Consider the following 14778-nt stretch of genomic DNA (forward strand, 5'->3'; position numbering starts at 1 on the left):
CCAGCGTGGGGCCAGGGCGAGGCCAAGGCACCGGAGCCCCGCCTCCTCCGTTCGGGCCCGCCCCGGAGCTGCCCGCCGCCGCGTGCCCGCTCCCACCGGAAGTGCGTCACCAGCTAAGCGCTCAGCCACCCGCGGCCGTAGCTAGAAGTCGAAACAAAACAAGCGGCTGAGGCGGCGGCGGCGGCGACGGGACGGGGGAGGGGCGCGCCGGAACCGGAACCGACCAGGCGCCGGAACCGGAACCGAGAGCGGGTTGCCAGGGCCCTAAGAGGGCTGGCGGCGGCGGCCTCGCTCGGTGAGTGGGACGGGCCGCAACTGGCCTGTCTGGCTGGAGCCAGGGAGGCCGCGACGCGGGCCCTGGGCTGCCTGTTCAAGGTCACGGGCCGTGCCAGCCTCGAACCCTCGAGCCCAGCGGCGTGCCGGGCCCACCGATGCAGGCGGGGCCGTTACTCTACGCCCGGGGTTGGCCTCCTGCCTCAGAGAGGGCTGGCGGCGAGCGAGGGCGCCTTCCTGGAGGAAGTGGTGGCGGGCCCAGGGTTTGGAGGCTGGAGCTGAGTCGCAGCCCGGTCGGGGCGCTGGTCTGTAGTCAGTAACCCCCGCAGCAGTATAGGCCGGCATGGTCTCTAGACAGCCCCTTTCTTGTCTCGGTGTCCCCGGGAGAATGGGGAGGGACGCGACCTTAAGCCGGGGCCTGGTGCAAGGAGGTGGAGGGTGTCCACCCCTCGGCTCTGGATCTGTCGTCATTAAAGATCCAGCCCACTAGTCCCGCATAGAAGAACGTCCCTCTCTATCCCCTGCCACACATACACCTTGGGGAACACAAAGTAGTCACTGTTTGCTCTGCTACCATCTCAGGCCAGGCTTGAGGCCGCCACAGGTCCTGGGTTCATGGTTCATCCCCACCGTTATCTCAATTTTGAGAACTTTATTTTGGATGGAAAAACAGTCCAGAATCTACGGGGGAGGGGGGGATCTGTGGGAAACTGGGTAGAAGGTCTCTAGCCCAGTGCTGATGAATGAGTGGACTTGGGAACGAAGGGGATGATGTCTGTTTCATTCTCAAACTGGATGCCTGTCCTGCTTTGGCTCTGGGGCAGGGTTGCTGCTGAAAGGGTAGTGTGACAGCCAGATATCCTTTTCACCCCAGCTTTTGCAGGCCCCTCTCTGCTTGGGACAGCAGTTGGAGAGAAAAATCCCTCCTGGGATGTAGGAAGAAAAACCAGGCAGTGCATAGGAACAGGTTCAGAGGAGGGTGGGAGCTGGCAGGTGGCAGGTGGAGCACCTTAACGCCAGAACCGTGCCTGGGCAGTGGCAGCGCCCGGGCTGAGCCTGTCTTCAGCCACGGAGCCTGGTCCCCTTGCTGCTTGATTGTCTTCTCCTTTCTGCCTTCCTCCTCCACCTCCTACTTCTCGGGTGGTGACTAAGCAGCCAGTGAGAGTGAGGAAAAGTGAGCACCCTGCTCAGAGGGTTACCAGCCCTGTGGGCTGGAGCCATGGCTCCTTTCCAGATCGGTTGAAGATCCTGGTTCCAGGCCATGGCTGCCTTTACCCGGCGCCTCCTCAGTGAGGCTCCCATCTTTGTGGGTCTGTAAGGCAGGCATCTAGGAGTCTCTGCCGGAAGTTGTTGTTGCTACTTGTATTGTTTATTCCCCCTTCAGAATAGTCTGAGAGTGTCCGGGGCTACATTAGGTGGTGGAGAGATACTGCTCTGTAGGCTTGGTTGTATCCTGCGTTGCTGAGCCCTGGCTGTAACCAAGGAGCAAGTTGTTGGGCCTTGGTAGTGATCACTGGTCCCTTCTCATTAGGCTGTCGGTTCCTTGTTGGAGAATTTGGCCACAAAGAGTTGCCAAGATAGCTGGGCCAGGAAGAAAGCGCCGTAGCCCTGACCCAGACGCCGTTGCCGACCCCGGGGCACTCTGGCTGTCGACCAAGCGGCTCAAGATGTCTGGCGGGGCCAGCGCCACGGGCCCAAGGAGAGGTCCCCCAGGATTGGAGGAGGCCACCAGTAAGAAGAAGCAGAAGGATCGAGCAAACCAGGAGAGCAAGGATGGCGATCCTAGGAGAGGTGATTGTGGCATTCCCAGAGTGCTTGTGGTCTCCTCCTCCACCCTGTTGAGCATACAGATTAGGGGCTGAGAGATGACATTTTTGCTCTTCCTTCTGTTTTGATCTGATACTGAGAGGACTCACAGCAGTCTGGGTAGAGCCTCAGCTTTAAGGTCTGTGTGCCTGGCTGAGATCCTAAAGTTGGTGCTTGTTGGGGTGGTGGGGTCTTGGAGCCTGCCTCCCCATCATCATTTCCCGGTTCTTTTCTTTGTTGTCAGGGTCAGCATCCTTTCGGGAGGAGCAGGCCAAAGAGGGTGAGTAATGAGTAGGCCTTTTGGGTGCTAGAGTGCTAAGGGCGAGGAGGGAGCACTGGGGCTATGGCCTTCATCTGGAGCAGTTCCGTTAGGGCTAGGTCTCTGGTACCTGTTTATCCCCATCAGGAATTTATGGAGATCCTCATACTCTCACTTGTACTCCTCCTACAGAGTTGTTGCTTGATTGGAGGCAGAGTGCAGATGAGGTGATTGTCAAGCTGCGTGTGGGAGCGGGTCCCCTGCGGCTGGAGGACGTGGATGCTGCTTTCACAGACACAGACTGCGTGGTGCGGCTTCCAGGTGCGTCCATCTGCCCCGAGCCCAGCAGTGTATTTGAAGCCTCTGATATTCCCCACCCCAGCTCACTGCCCCTCCTCTGTCTCCAGGTGGTCGGCAGTGGGGTGGTGTTTTCTATGCTGAGATAGAAAGTTCTTGCGCCAAAGTACAAGCCCGTAAAGGTGGCCTCCTGCAGCTGGCACTGCCCAAGAAGGTGCCTCTGCTCACGTGGCCCTCTCTTCTGGTAAGTTCCACAGCAGAGTAGGGTAGGGATACCCAGTGTGGTTGACAGGGCCTGACTGCTATTATCTTTGGTAGAAGAAACCTCTAGGGACCCAGGAGGCGGTGCCAGGGCTGCAGTGCCAGGAGAATGGGCAGGAGCCCTCTCCCATTGCCCTGGAGCCAGGCCCTGAGCCCCGTCGGGCTAAACAGGAGGCCCGGAACCAGAAGCGGGCCCAGGGCCGTGGTGAGGTAGGCGCAGGGGCTGGCCCTGGGGCCCAGGCGGGGCCCAGCGCCAAGAGGGCTGTGCATCTCCGCAGAGGGCAAGAGGGGGAAGGGTCCGGAGATGGGCCTGGACCCCGGGGTGATGCCCCCCCTTTCTTGGCTGAGACAGCCACCCAGGTGAGAGTGGGATACCTGTGGGAGATGGGAGGGTTGGGAAATGGACTGCAGTGGGGGGGGGGGGCACCTGCCAGACCTACAGCTGATCCTGCCCATAATCTTGCCACAAATAGGCCGAGGCTGAGGAACAGCTCCGGGTACCACCGCTGAACCCCCAGACCTGCCTCTTGGGCTCAGAGGAGAATCTAGCACTCTTGGCAGGAGAGAAGACCGTGTCCCCCAGGAATGATCCAGTCTCCCCAGCCATGGCCCGGAGCAGAGACCCTGAGAAAGGTGACCGTTCCAAAGAGGAGATGGCAGTGGCAGCAGATGCTATAACCTTGGTGGATGGTAAAGGTGGGGCTGGGGGTGAGCAGGCAGAGCCCTAGGTTGGGTTGCAAGGTTGGCGGGTGGATTGGGAATAGAACAGCAGTGGGCCAGAACCTGTCCTGGGTGGTGCTGAGCTGTGGTCTCAACGTAGAGCCGGAGTCCATGGTGAACCTGGCATTTGTCAAGAATGACTCATATGAGAAGGGGCCAGATTCAGTGGTGGTGCACGTGTATGTGAAAGAAATCCGCAGGGACACCTCTCGAGTGCTTTTCCGCGAGCAGGACTTCACGCTTATCTTCCAGACCAGGTGGGTGGGTGGGCAGGACATGGGGCAGAGGGTACACTTCAGGGAGGACAGTGTGTCTCATGCTCTTCCCACCCTTCCTCCCGCCCTGTCCCTGTTCTGCTTCAGCAGGGATGGAAACTTCCTGAGACTGCACCCGGGCTGTGGGCCCCATACCATCTTCCGTTGGCAGGTGAAGCTCAGGTGGGTGGTTCTCGGCCCCAGTACTATGCCTGTCCCACCCTGGGCTCCATCTCCCTGGCCCATCTAGCCTGACACCTACTCCACCTAAGTCCCTGAGTTCAGCCTTTCCCCACAGGAACCTGATTGAGCCCGAGCAGTGCACCTTCTGCTTCACGGCCTCTCGCATTGACATCTGCCTCCGTAAGCGGCAAAGTCAGCGCTGGGGGGGCCTGGAGGCCCCAGCTGCACGAGGTCTGCACACGAGCTCCCTTCATTGTCCAGCCCACATAACCTGGACCCCCACCCCCTGCCACATGCAGCTAACCACCAGCCCCCTCATTCCCCCTTTTTAAGGTGCAGTGGGTGGTGCAAAGGTTGCCGTGCCGACAGGTCCAACCCCTCTGGATTCAACCCCACCAGGAGGTGCCCCCCACCCCCTCACGGGCCAGGAAGAAGCTCGGGCTGTGGAGAAGGAAAAACCCAAGGCTCGATCTGAGGACATGGGGCTGGATGGTGTGGCGGCCCGCACCCCCATGGAGCATGTGGCCCCAAAGCCAGAGCCACACCTGGCCTCAGTGAGAATCCTGGGATGGGAAGGAGAGGGCCAAGATAAGAAGCTGGAGAGCCTCAGGGCTGCTCTCTCATGCCCCTCCTTGCTCCCACAGCCCAAGCCCACATGTATGGTGCCCCCGATGCCCCACAGCCCCGTGAGCGGAGACAGTGTGGAGGAAGAGGAGGAGGAAGAGAAGAAGGTGTGTCTGCCAGGCTTTACTGGCCTTGTCAATCTAGGCAACACCTGCTTCATGAACAGCGTCATTCAGTCTTTGTCTAACACTCGGGAGCTCCGGGACTTCTTCCACGGTGAGAGCAGGGCCGGGAGCCCAGGGCCCGTGGGCAGAGGGGATACCTTTCTCTGCTCACACCTCGACTTGGCTTCTGTCCCTAGACCGCTCCTTTGAGGCCGAGATCAACTACAACAACCCACTGGGGACTGGTGGGCGTCTGGCCATTGGCTTTGCTGTGCTGCTGCGGGCACTGTGGAAGGGCACCCACCATGCCTTCCAGCCTTCCAAGTTGAAGGTGCTCTGTGGCCTCTCCCACCCTGGCTAGAGAGGGTGGGGAGGCTCGCCGGCTGGGTACATGGTGGGTGTTGGGGCTCCATGCTCACACCTGGCCCCTGCCTCCAGGCCATTGTGGCGAGCAAGGCCAGCCAGTTCACAGGCTATGCGCAGCATGATGCCCAGGAGTTCATGGCTTTCTTGCTGGATGGGCTGCATGAAGACCTGAATCGCATTCAGAACAAGCCCTACACAGAGACCGTGGACTCGGATGGGCGGCCCGACGAGGTCAGGGTTGGGGGCAGAGGTGGGCATATCTCATGCACATCCCAGTCCCCAGGCCTCCTTGATCCTCACCACTCTGCTCCTCAGGTGGTGGCTGAAGAAGCATGGCAGCGGCACAAGATGAGGAATGACTCTTTCATCGTAGACCTATTTCAGGGCCAGTATAAGTCGAAGCTGGTGTGCCCTGTGTGTGCCAAGGTGTGAAGGGATCCCCAGAAAAGCGGCCCCTAGCTTGGCCTAGCTAGCCTGGGTCAAATTGGGGTTGGGGGGTCGGGCATGTGCATCTTTAGATGTTGTTTGAGCAAAGAGGCTGATAGGCCTTCAGCTTCTTTGTGGGCTGCAGAGGTCAGGCTGGGTAGCTTTCCACCTGAGGTAAAAGGGGTGTTTGGGCTCAAAGACAGCTATAAGTTGGGGCAGGGGTAGGGGTAAGATTGGACAGACACGTAGGGTACGAGTGAGGGGCAAATTGATATGTGGCAAGGCTGAGCAAGGCCTCAATTGCTGGAAAGAGGGAATATTCTCTCCTGGTGGCCCTCCTGGTCTGGTCTGTCCAGTATTCTCAAGCCGGAGAGTTTCCTGGTTGGCCCTGAGGCCCTGAGAGCCATCTGAGTGCCTGGATTGGGCTCCCTGGGCGTGAGCATCCTGTCCCCCACTCCTGGTACAGCCACCTAGTGCCACTTGTGCATCTGCAGGTCTCCATCACTTTTGACCCATTCCTCTACCTACCGGTGCCCTTGCCACAGAAGCAGAAGGTTCTCCCTGTCTTCTATTTTGCCCGGGAGCCCCACAGCAAGCCCATCAAGGTGAGAAGTAAGCTCCTATTTCTGGGCAATCCCAAACACCCTGGCCCACCTCCCCCATGGACTCTACTCTTGTTACCAGTTTTTGGTGAGCATCAGCAAGGAGAACTCCAGCGCAAGTGAAGTGTTGGACTCCCTCTCTCAGAGTGTGCATGTGAAGCCTGAGAACCTGCGTCTGGCTGAGGTAATCTGTCCTTCCCCAGGCTTTTAGGCACGTGGACACGTATATGTACTTAGAGCGCAGAGGCACGTGTGAATGGTCGTTGGCATCTGATCTGTGCACGTACCCACGAATGTGTGTGTGACTGCCCGAAACCCATAGGTGTGCTAGGGCTTGAGGCATGAAGCCAGGCATTTGGGCTATGCAACACACATGCCCTCAGTTCCCCGGGTTGCCGTCGTCGGAGTTTACTCCCCCTTTTGGTGGGGACCCTCCATCTTCATACAAGGAGCTGGAGCTGCAGGACTGTCTTTCTAGCAGCTATGGTTCTCCCTCTATCCTGCTGCTCCCTCACAGCATCCCAGATTTGGGTGCTAGTCTTTCCCAAAAGTTCCTGGCTTCCAGCCTGGAGGTGCTCTTTTCTTTGGGGATAAAAGTGGGAAGGAGCCTTTCTGATGTGGCTCCTCCACAACAGCCATGGTGCAGTCTCAGCAGGGCCCCACTAATTGATAGAGTGGACGCCCCCGGTAGGGAGTGCTGGTTTGGTTGCTACCTTTCCCAGTCCTGGCTTTCAGGCTCTCTGATGCACCAGGCTACTTACTCTGTTGGGCACGGAAGCTGGTGCCAGCAGAGGCATATGCTGCTTTGGGGCCACAGTCCCCACCCTGCTGCCCACACGCAAGTTCAGGGCCAGGTCTCCTTGTGCGCTGAGGCAGGGCTAGAGAAAGGGCTCGTCCTCACGTAGGATCTGTGTGTTCTCTGTCCCCAGGTGATTAAGAATCGTTTCCACCGAATGTTCCTGCCCTCCCACTCACTGGACACTGTGTCCCCATCTGAGACGCTCCTCTGTTTTGAGCTGCTATCCCCAGAGTTGGCTAAGGAGCGGGTGGTGGTGCTAGAGGTGCAGCAGGTAAGTGAGGACCAACCTGATGGCACAAGGCCCCGTGGGAGGGGGGCATTCTCACCTGAGCTGGCCTTGCTGAGCCAGACACCCTGCCCTAGCGCCCCCAGGTGCCCAGCATCCCCATCTCCAAGTGTGCAGCCTGCCAGCGGAAGCAGCAGTCAGAGGATGAGAAGTTGAAGCGCTGTACCCGGTGCTACCGTGTGGGCTACTGTAACCAGTGAGGAACCCCTCATCTCCCCCTCCCTATCCCTCCTCTCCACGTTTCACTTGCCACCCTACCTCCTCTCCCCATAAAGGCACATGTTTTAAGCCCTCCACTTAACCATTCTACTCTGCCAGGCTCCGGGGGCGGCGGTGGGGGGGTGGGGGGGTGGACAGAGCAGGGCTGGTGCGCGCAGTTCCTAAGGCCAGAGGCTAGCTCCCAGTGGCGAGGCATAGGAGGTGGGGCTGAAGCCCTATTCTTAGTTCGCCCTTCCCTCCAGGCTCTGCCAGAAAACCCACTGGCCTGACCACAAGGGTCTCTGCCGCCCTGAGAACATTGGCTACCCATTTCTGGTCAGTGTACCTGCCTCACGTCTCACTTATGCTCGTCTTGCTCAGCTGCTAGAGGGCTATGCCCGGTAAGTGCCCAGTGGTTGGATTAGGGTGGGGTAGTTGGGGGAGCAGAGATGCCAGGTAGGCTTGTCCGGATTCTTACTTGCCTTGCTGCCTGTTGCCAGGTACTCTGTGAGCGTATTCCAGCCACCCTTCCAGCCTGGCCGTATGGCCTTGGAGTCCCAAGGCCCTGGCTGCACGACACTGCTTTCCACTAGCTCCCTGGATGCTGGGGACAGTGAGAGGGACCCGATTCAGCCGCCTGAGCTCCAGTTGGTGACCCCTGTGGCTGAGGGAGACACAGGGGTCCCACGGGCATGGGCGGCCCCTGACCGGGGCCCTGTGCCCAGCACCAGTGGAGTTTCTTCTGAGGTGCTGGTCAGTGGGCCTGTTGAAGTTGGCTCCTTGCCAGCTGGTGAGAGAGTGTCTCGGCCCGAAGGTAAGAGTCTGTTAGAAGGCTCTGCAGCCGGGGTAGGGGAGGTTGGGGGAAGCTGATTTAGGTCCTGGTAGGTAGAAGAGCTCTGATAGTATGTTTTTTCACAGCTGCTGTGCCCGGATATCAGCACCCAAGTGAAGCCATGAATGCCCACACACCCCAGTTCTTCATCTATAAAATTGACACATCTAACCGAGAGCAGCGGCTGGAGGACAAAGGTGTCTGAGGCTGTGGGTAGGAGCCATGGGGTGGGTTGGGCTGGCCACTCTCCACAGCTACATGACCCCTCTCCCTGCCCATGTCTAGGAGACACCCCCCTGGAGCTGGGTGAGGACTGCAGCCTGGCTCTAGTCTGGCGGAACAATGAGCGCCTGCAGGAGTTCGTGTTGGTAGACTCCAAGGAGCTGGAGTGTGCTGAGGATCCAGGCTCTGCTGGTGAGGCTGCCCGTGCTGGCCACTTCACTCTGGACCAGTGCCTGAACCTCTTCACCCGGCCTGAGGTGCTGGCACCTGAGGAGGCTTGGTGAGGACGGGGCGGCAGGCAGGTAGTGGGGCAGGGTGGGGTGGAGATCTGCTGGTCTTGACCCCACCTCTGTCCGCTATCAGGTACTGCCCGCAGTGTAAACAACACCGAGAGGCCTCCAAGCAGCTGCTGCTGTGGCGCCTTCCTAACGTACTCATTGTGCAGCTCAAGCGCTTCTCCTTCCGGAGTTTCATCTGGCGTGACAAGATCAACGACTTGGTGGAGTTCCCTGTTCGGTGAGCACTGAGCCCTGGTGCCGTAGTCAGGGCATGGGCAGGGGTAGCATCCTGGGTGCCTTTTGACTTTCTCACCTTTCTCTGGCTGGGACCACAGGAACCTGGACCTGAGCAAGTTCTGCATCGGTCAGAAAGAGGAACAGCTGCCTAGCTATGACCTGTATGCCGTCATCAACCACTACGGAGGCATGATCGGCGGCCACTATACCGCCTGTGCACGCCTGCCCAGTGACCGCAGCAGCCAGCGCAGCGACGTGGGTGAGGGCACCCACAGCCAGCAGGACAGGTGGTAGGGGTGGCGGTGCAGGTTATGTTCACACTCTTCCCACCTCGCTGTAGGCTGGCGCTTGTTTGACGACAGCACGGTGACGACAGTAGACGAGAGCCAGGTCGTGACGCGTTATGCCTATGTACTCTTCTACCGCCGACGGAACTCTCCTGTGGAGAGGCCCCCCAGGGCAGGTCACTCTGAGCACCACCCAGATCTAGGCCCTGCAGCTGAGGCTGCTGCCAGCCAGGTGAGGCATGGGAGAGGCTGCGCAGGCTAGGGAGCTCCGCTCACAGACGGGAGGGGGTGGGGCACAGCCTCCTCTCCTCCAGCCCTCGGGCCCTGGAGTCTTGGGATTCATGATCCTCTTACATCAGAGACCCAGCTGGAGGGATCCCCATGTTGTAGTGACACTTATAAAGGTGCACACACACCAGCACGTTGCTGTTGGCGTGCATATAGGCACCCTCTTGGCACAGGCTAAGTAGCTGCTCTGAACCTCACTGGGTAGAGGGATGCCATAGACAGACTGTACGTTACATTCTCCCAGTTTCCCTCTGCACCTTCCTCACATGCCAGCCAGCCCACAGACCCTCACTTGTCATAACTCCTTTGTTCTGATGTGCACTCAGGACAGGGCCTATCCAGGCTGGCCATGGGCTAGGGTGGCCGCCACCCTCTCTGAGGTGAGCGTCTGTCTCTGCCCAGCCCTTGGGATCTTCTATCCCTTACTGACATGGGGTGCCATAGGCCTGGTGGGTGGGCACAGCTGCATCTCTTTTCTGGACTGGTTTCTTCCTTGCTATCCTTTCCTCCCTTGAGCCCTCTCTGCTCAGATGCAGAGGAATCCCGATAGAAGACAGTGGTCACAGTCTATCTGGACATGGGTGGGAGGGAGCCGGATTACTCGGGTTGGCAGCTCTATCCTCCATGAGCTCCTCTGTGGGAGCCCCGGGCTAAAGAACCGACCAGCTGACTGTCTCCTCCCTCCCCCGGCCAACCCCTATGGGAAGCTGCATGTCAATTGGGAAGCTTCTTTAGGGGGCCACAATGCTGTCAAGATTCGCCTGCCTTGGTGCTCTGTCTAGACAACCCTGCGAATGGTCCACTTGGTTCCCGCCTGCCCATCTCCCTGCTGCCTGACTTGGGTTGTGTAAGGGTTAGTACCAGTCACTTTGGGAGGGACTTCCGTGGCTAGGGGTCTCGGGGACACTGGGTCCCTCCCCACCCCCTGCCCCAGGTGCTGATGGCCATTTCCACACACTGTAGGCTTCCCGGATTTGGCAGGAGCTGGAGGCCGAGGAGGAACCGGTACCCGAGGGGCCTGTGCCCCTGGGTCCCTGGGGGCCCCAAGATTGGGTGGGCCCCCCACCACGTGGCCCTAGCACACCAGATGAGGGCTGCCTCTGGTACTTTTTTCTGGGCACCGTGGCAGCTTTGGTGGCCTTTGTGCTCAGCATGTTCTATCCTCTGGTATCCCAGAGTTGCTGGAGATGAGCTCGCCTGCAGGCAGCTGCTGTGAGCTGGCTCACCTGCCTGCCCACCGGGCAGTGCCTGCCTCTGTGGTGGGGATCACCTCTGGGCTTGGGCCTCAGTGTGTGCATCTGGTGGGAGAGGGTGGAGAATGTGGCTCCTGCAGGGGCAGAGCATCCTAGGGTGGGTATCCGTTCAGCTGTCTGTGCGTTCGTCCTGCTGCTCTGACCCTTGGCCTGGGACTTAGCCCTGCCCAAACAGCTTCCTGTATTTAAAGTGTTAATAAAGTGAGACTGTTCAGGCCCGATCTTGTCTCTCTGTCTCAACGCCGCTGCTGTCTGCGCCTGCCCTGGGACCCTCCCTTGGGTGCCGGGGCTCTGAGCCAGCACTCCCGGGATGCCAGGCAGCATACTGGGCAGCCCCCAACCCCTGTCCTCATATTCTGTTGCAGGGACTAGGCCCCGGCCAGGCCCCCGAGGTGGCCCCCACGCGGACAGCCCCTGAACGCTTCGCCCCCTCTGTGGACCGCCCAGCCCCCACCTACAGCAACATGGAGGAGGTCGATTAGCAGGTCCCTGGCTGGTGGGGTGGGGTGGGGACTGGGTTTGGGGAATCCCCGACAGAGGGCCAGCTCTTTACTGCTTCTCCTTCTCTAACCCAGAGGACACTGGCTTCATCAGTGGGGGTTGGGGGGTATGATTGAGGTGGGAACCTCACAGGTTGGGCCCTCTTCTCAGCTTGACCCCCCCCAACCCATGGGCCTTGGCTTCTCCAGCCACCCCCAGTGCAGCGTGATTTGATTCTCAGTTGTACCTTCAATTCTTTCTGACTCGCATCATAAACGTTATAATTTTATTCTAAAAATTGTAATTTTTTTTTTTTTTGCATTTTGGAAGTGATTGCTGCTGTTTAAATATATTTTAAAAATAAATGATAAATAAGCAGACTTAGTGACTGTGATGCACCAGGTGCTGTGGCCACCTCTCCCCATCCTCTAGAGGGTGTGTGTGTGTGTGTGTGTGTGTGTGTGTGTGTGTGTAGGTGTGTTAAAGACCCTGAAAGTGCTCTGGTCTGAGGAGAGATGGTGGGGTCCCACCTCAGCCCCTATGGGTCACGAAGCCATCAGTTTTCTGGGGCCTACCCGCTGCCCTTTGATCCTGCCAGTTCTGGGTCTCATGTGGAGGCAGCTGTGTTCGGCATCATTGTCAATACTTCATACCTAAAGAGTGGATGAGTACCCCCAAGAGGCTCTAGAAGCTGGGGTCAAAGGTGCAGGCACTGGAGTAGCCTGGGGCTGACAGCCAGACAGCGGGTCAGGGAGGACTTCTTGGGGAACAGGAAGCACTGGGAGTACTGTCTTCCTTCTTTTCCTAGTATCAGGTCTTTCTTTGCTGTAGTCTGAGCACCATCTGGATCCCTTAGTGGAGAACAGCACAGGAAAAAACGGCTGTGAGGAGAGAGATCCTGCTCCAAAAGGAGGACAGGCAGTGAGCCCAGAGCTCATCTTGGCTGCCTTCATGTGGGAGGGAAGGTGCAGAGTCCTGGCAGGCCATTTCTTCCCTTAAGTCCCTGAGACCTTGGCTCCTGGCCTTTGCCCCAGGCTGTTCACCCATAGTGAGTCTGCAAGCTTGTCCTAGTTTCAGAGCCTCTGTGACCTTGTACATACACATAGCAAGGGCAAATCTTGTGAAGAGCTTTCTTGCCTCTCTTCATGGATAATGCTACTTCCTTCTCTGTCCTATTGCTTAAGGGTAAGCGTGGGTGCCTCCAGCCAGAGGAGATGGGGAGCAGAGGTACTCGTGAGGTGAACTGTTTAGATAAGCCAGAAAGAGTATAAAGGTAGGCAGAGGGTGGGGGAACAGGATCTTGGCAGCCCTGTAGATCCATCCCTGCCCCAAGCCTCTGGCACCAGTCTTTTTATTTATTTATTCATTCATTCATTCATTCATTCATTCATTTGACAGAGAGAGACACAGTGAGAGCAGGATCACAAGCAGGGGGAGAGGGAGAAACAGGCTTCCCGCGGAGCAGGGAGCCCGACGTGGGGCCCGATTCCAGGACCCTGGGATCACGACCTGAGCAGACGCTTAACAACTGAGCCACCCAGGCGCCCCCTCTGGGGCCAGTCTTACAAGAAACTTAGCGTATGGGCCCTGCTAGTACACCTTAGCCTCAGTTGGAGTTAGGGGTGGCGGGAGAGGGAGCTCCTGCAGAAAGCTACCCCTGTGACCAGTGTTGGCTTTTTCTTATGGAACATGGCACAGGGGTAGTGTAGGTTTGCTGGCTATGGAGTGGAGCCTGGAGAGCTGGGTGTGAGAGCCTGCAGAAACGGCGGAATTGCCAAGCTGAGTGCTGGTGCTGGCATACTGTTGGAGGGCCTGCTAGGTATGGGCTACAGCAGGATTGTACTGGGTCTTTACTGTGTGCAGCCCCAAGTATCTAGCCACTGGTGGTCTGCTTGTACTGGGAGCACTGATCAAGGAGCTCTGTCTGCCCCTGACCATAGCCCAGCTGCTATTGCGTCTGCCATATAACCCTTCTATGGCATCCACACTATGGCCCCCACTGCCTCTGTCCTGCCAGCCCCAGGACCCTGCCTCTTCCCATGCCACAGCTGGGCCTTGCTGATTGCTGCCTAGCTTTTCTCCTTGATCATCTTTTTCTTGATTTTCCTTGAAGTAGTGCCAAGGGTCCATGCAAACAAGCCAGCCCCTGGGCTGGGCCATAAAATGTCATGGCTCTATTCTGTGCAAGTCATAGGGCTCCAGAAGACTGGCTAGCCTGCCACTGCCTCTTGTGGCATTCTTGGTAGCATTGGTGGGGCCACTGTCTCATCCTGTGACATGGAGCCACAGGATTCCCAGGGTAGGCACCATGAGAGAACCAGAAAAGGGGATGTAGGCCCGGACTCCATTGAGGGAGCCATCACCAGACCTGCAAGACTCAGTGGTGATAGTGATGGTGCTGTAATAAATCCTTTGGTGGCATCAAGTACAGAGGGGACAGTGGATGTGGCAGGCACTGTGCTCATCATAGGCACCTTTGTTGTGGGCTAGGTACCTGCAGCTGTGGACTCAGCACAGGGGTGGTGTGGCTGAGACTGCTTCGTGGTGCCTGTCTACCACCACACTCAACGCCTGCATCTGGCCTTGCCTGGGCTGGACATCAGGCTGGAGTCTTGGGAGCCAAGACACAGAACTGGACTTAGATATTGATACAGTGTGTGGCCCTGGGCAGAACCTGGATGTGGTCATCATGGGGGACCCAGATGTAGGCCCAGAAATGGAACTTGGTCATTAGTGGGATATGGCCACAAAGCAGGACACAGAATATGGGTAGATTGCGGTCAGTATCCTGCCCCGTTCTTGAAGGTCCTCAAGTTACTAGTGATAACAAAGCCTCAAAGAGCCTGAGTTCCAATCCCAAATTTGGGGATCTTCTCACCATCCCAGCAGCTCCAGTTCCACAAAGAAAACAGTTCTCTTTTAGCCTGATTCTCAGCAGGTCCTTGAAGTCCAGTGAGAGACTGTGGGGAGATTCCCCCAAGCACAATAGGCCTCATCATGAAGATTGTATCTCCTCTCCCCCACCCTATCCCAACTTCAATAAAGTATCCTGTCAAACACTTGGCAGATGTATTTCAAGGTCTAATTTGCTTGTGGTTTTTGTGACATTTGCGTACTTTGGCAAGGGAGGGTAAGTATGTCAGGAGATTTTAAACCAAATCATTATAGAGAACACCTTCGAGGTCCCTCGGTCTCCTAGCCAGGTGTTGTCTAGGTGGGCGCCTGAAAAGTGCCCGACTTAGGGAGCCCCCCTATCTGCCATTCGCACATTATCTGTGCTGGAGTCTTGACCGGTTTCCCGGGGTTCGTTTTTTTTTTTTTTTTTTTTCTCAACTGTTTCCATGACAACTCCAAAGCTGTGACGTCAGAAATGTGACAGGAACTCGCAGTTGCTCCCAACAACAGAAATCGGATGGTCCCAGGGTTTCCTGCTTCTGTGCAGA

The 14778-nt window shown here is 57.7% G+C and overlaps 1 protein-coding gene across 22 annotated transcripts; it reads left to right on the forward strand.

Annotated features, from left to right (window-relative positions):
• The first annotated feature begins 105 nt into the window (after positions 1-105).
• USP19 (ubiquitin specific peptidase 19) lies at positions 106-11715 on the forward strand. 22 transcript variants are annotated; one of them, XM_045862400.3, is made up of 27 exons: positions 106-295; positions 1805-2064; positions 2324-2359; positions 2531-2659; positions 2746-2879; positions 2954-3256; positions 3370-3592; positions 3717-3873; positions 3979-4053; positions 4169-4284; positions 4387-4607; positions 4698-4893; positions 4979-5112; positions 5220-5378; positions 5463-5573; positions 6068-6178; positions 6258-6359; positions 7105-7245; positions 7338-7456; positions 7722-7859; positions 7959-8272; positions 8377-8487; positions 8576-8792; positions 8876-9028; positions 9126-9286; positions 9368-9546; positions 10566-11239. In XM_045862400.3, the coding sequence occupies exons 2-27, from the start codon at positions 1941-1943 to the stop codon at positions 10791-10793; spliced, it is 4092 nt and encodes a 1363-aa protein (XP_045718356.1). In that variant the 5' UTR covers positions 106-295; positions 1805-1940; the 3' UTR covers positions 10794-11239. The 22 variants fall into 22 exon arrangements, with proteins under 22 accessions (XP_045718356.1, XP_045718362.1, XP_045718360.1 ...); XM_045862406.3 differs by having other exon boundaries at positions 4393-4607; XM_045862404.3 differs by having other exon boundaries at positions 3370-3586.
• Positions 11716-14778: the final 3063 nt, after the last annotated feature.

The sequence above is a fragment of the Mirounga angustirostris genome, unplaced genomic scaffold, assembly GCF_029215605.1.
Source record: "Mirounga angustirostris isolate CCGP_5_RB_7025 unplaced genomic scaffold, mMirAng1.0.hap1 SCAF_1, whole genome shotgun sequence".
Taxonomy (NCBI): Eukaryota; Metazoa; Chordata; class Mammalia; order Carnivora; family Phocidae; genus Mirounga; species Mirounga angustirostris.

Bases quoted from the DNA above. Each gene is read 5' to 3' on its own strand.
- USP19 (XM_045862400.3), top strand. From the start codon at position 1,941: ATGTCTGGCGGGGCCAGCGCCACGGGCCCAAGGAGAGGTCCCCCAGGA. The intron at 4,894-4,978 runs GTGAGAGCAGGG...TTCTGTCCCTAG, and splicing joins GCTCCGGGACTTCTTCCACG to ACCGCTCCTTTGAGGCCGAG. The intron at 9,287-9,367 runs GTGAGGGCACCC...ACCTCGCTGTAG, and splicing joins CAGCCAGCGCAGCGACGTGG to GCTGGCGCTTGTTTGACGAC.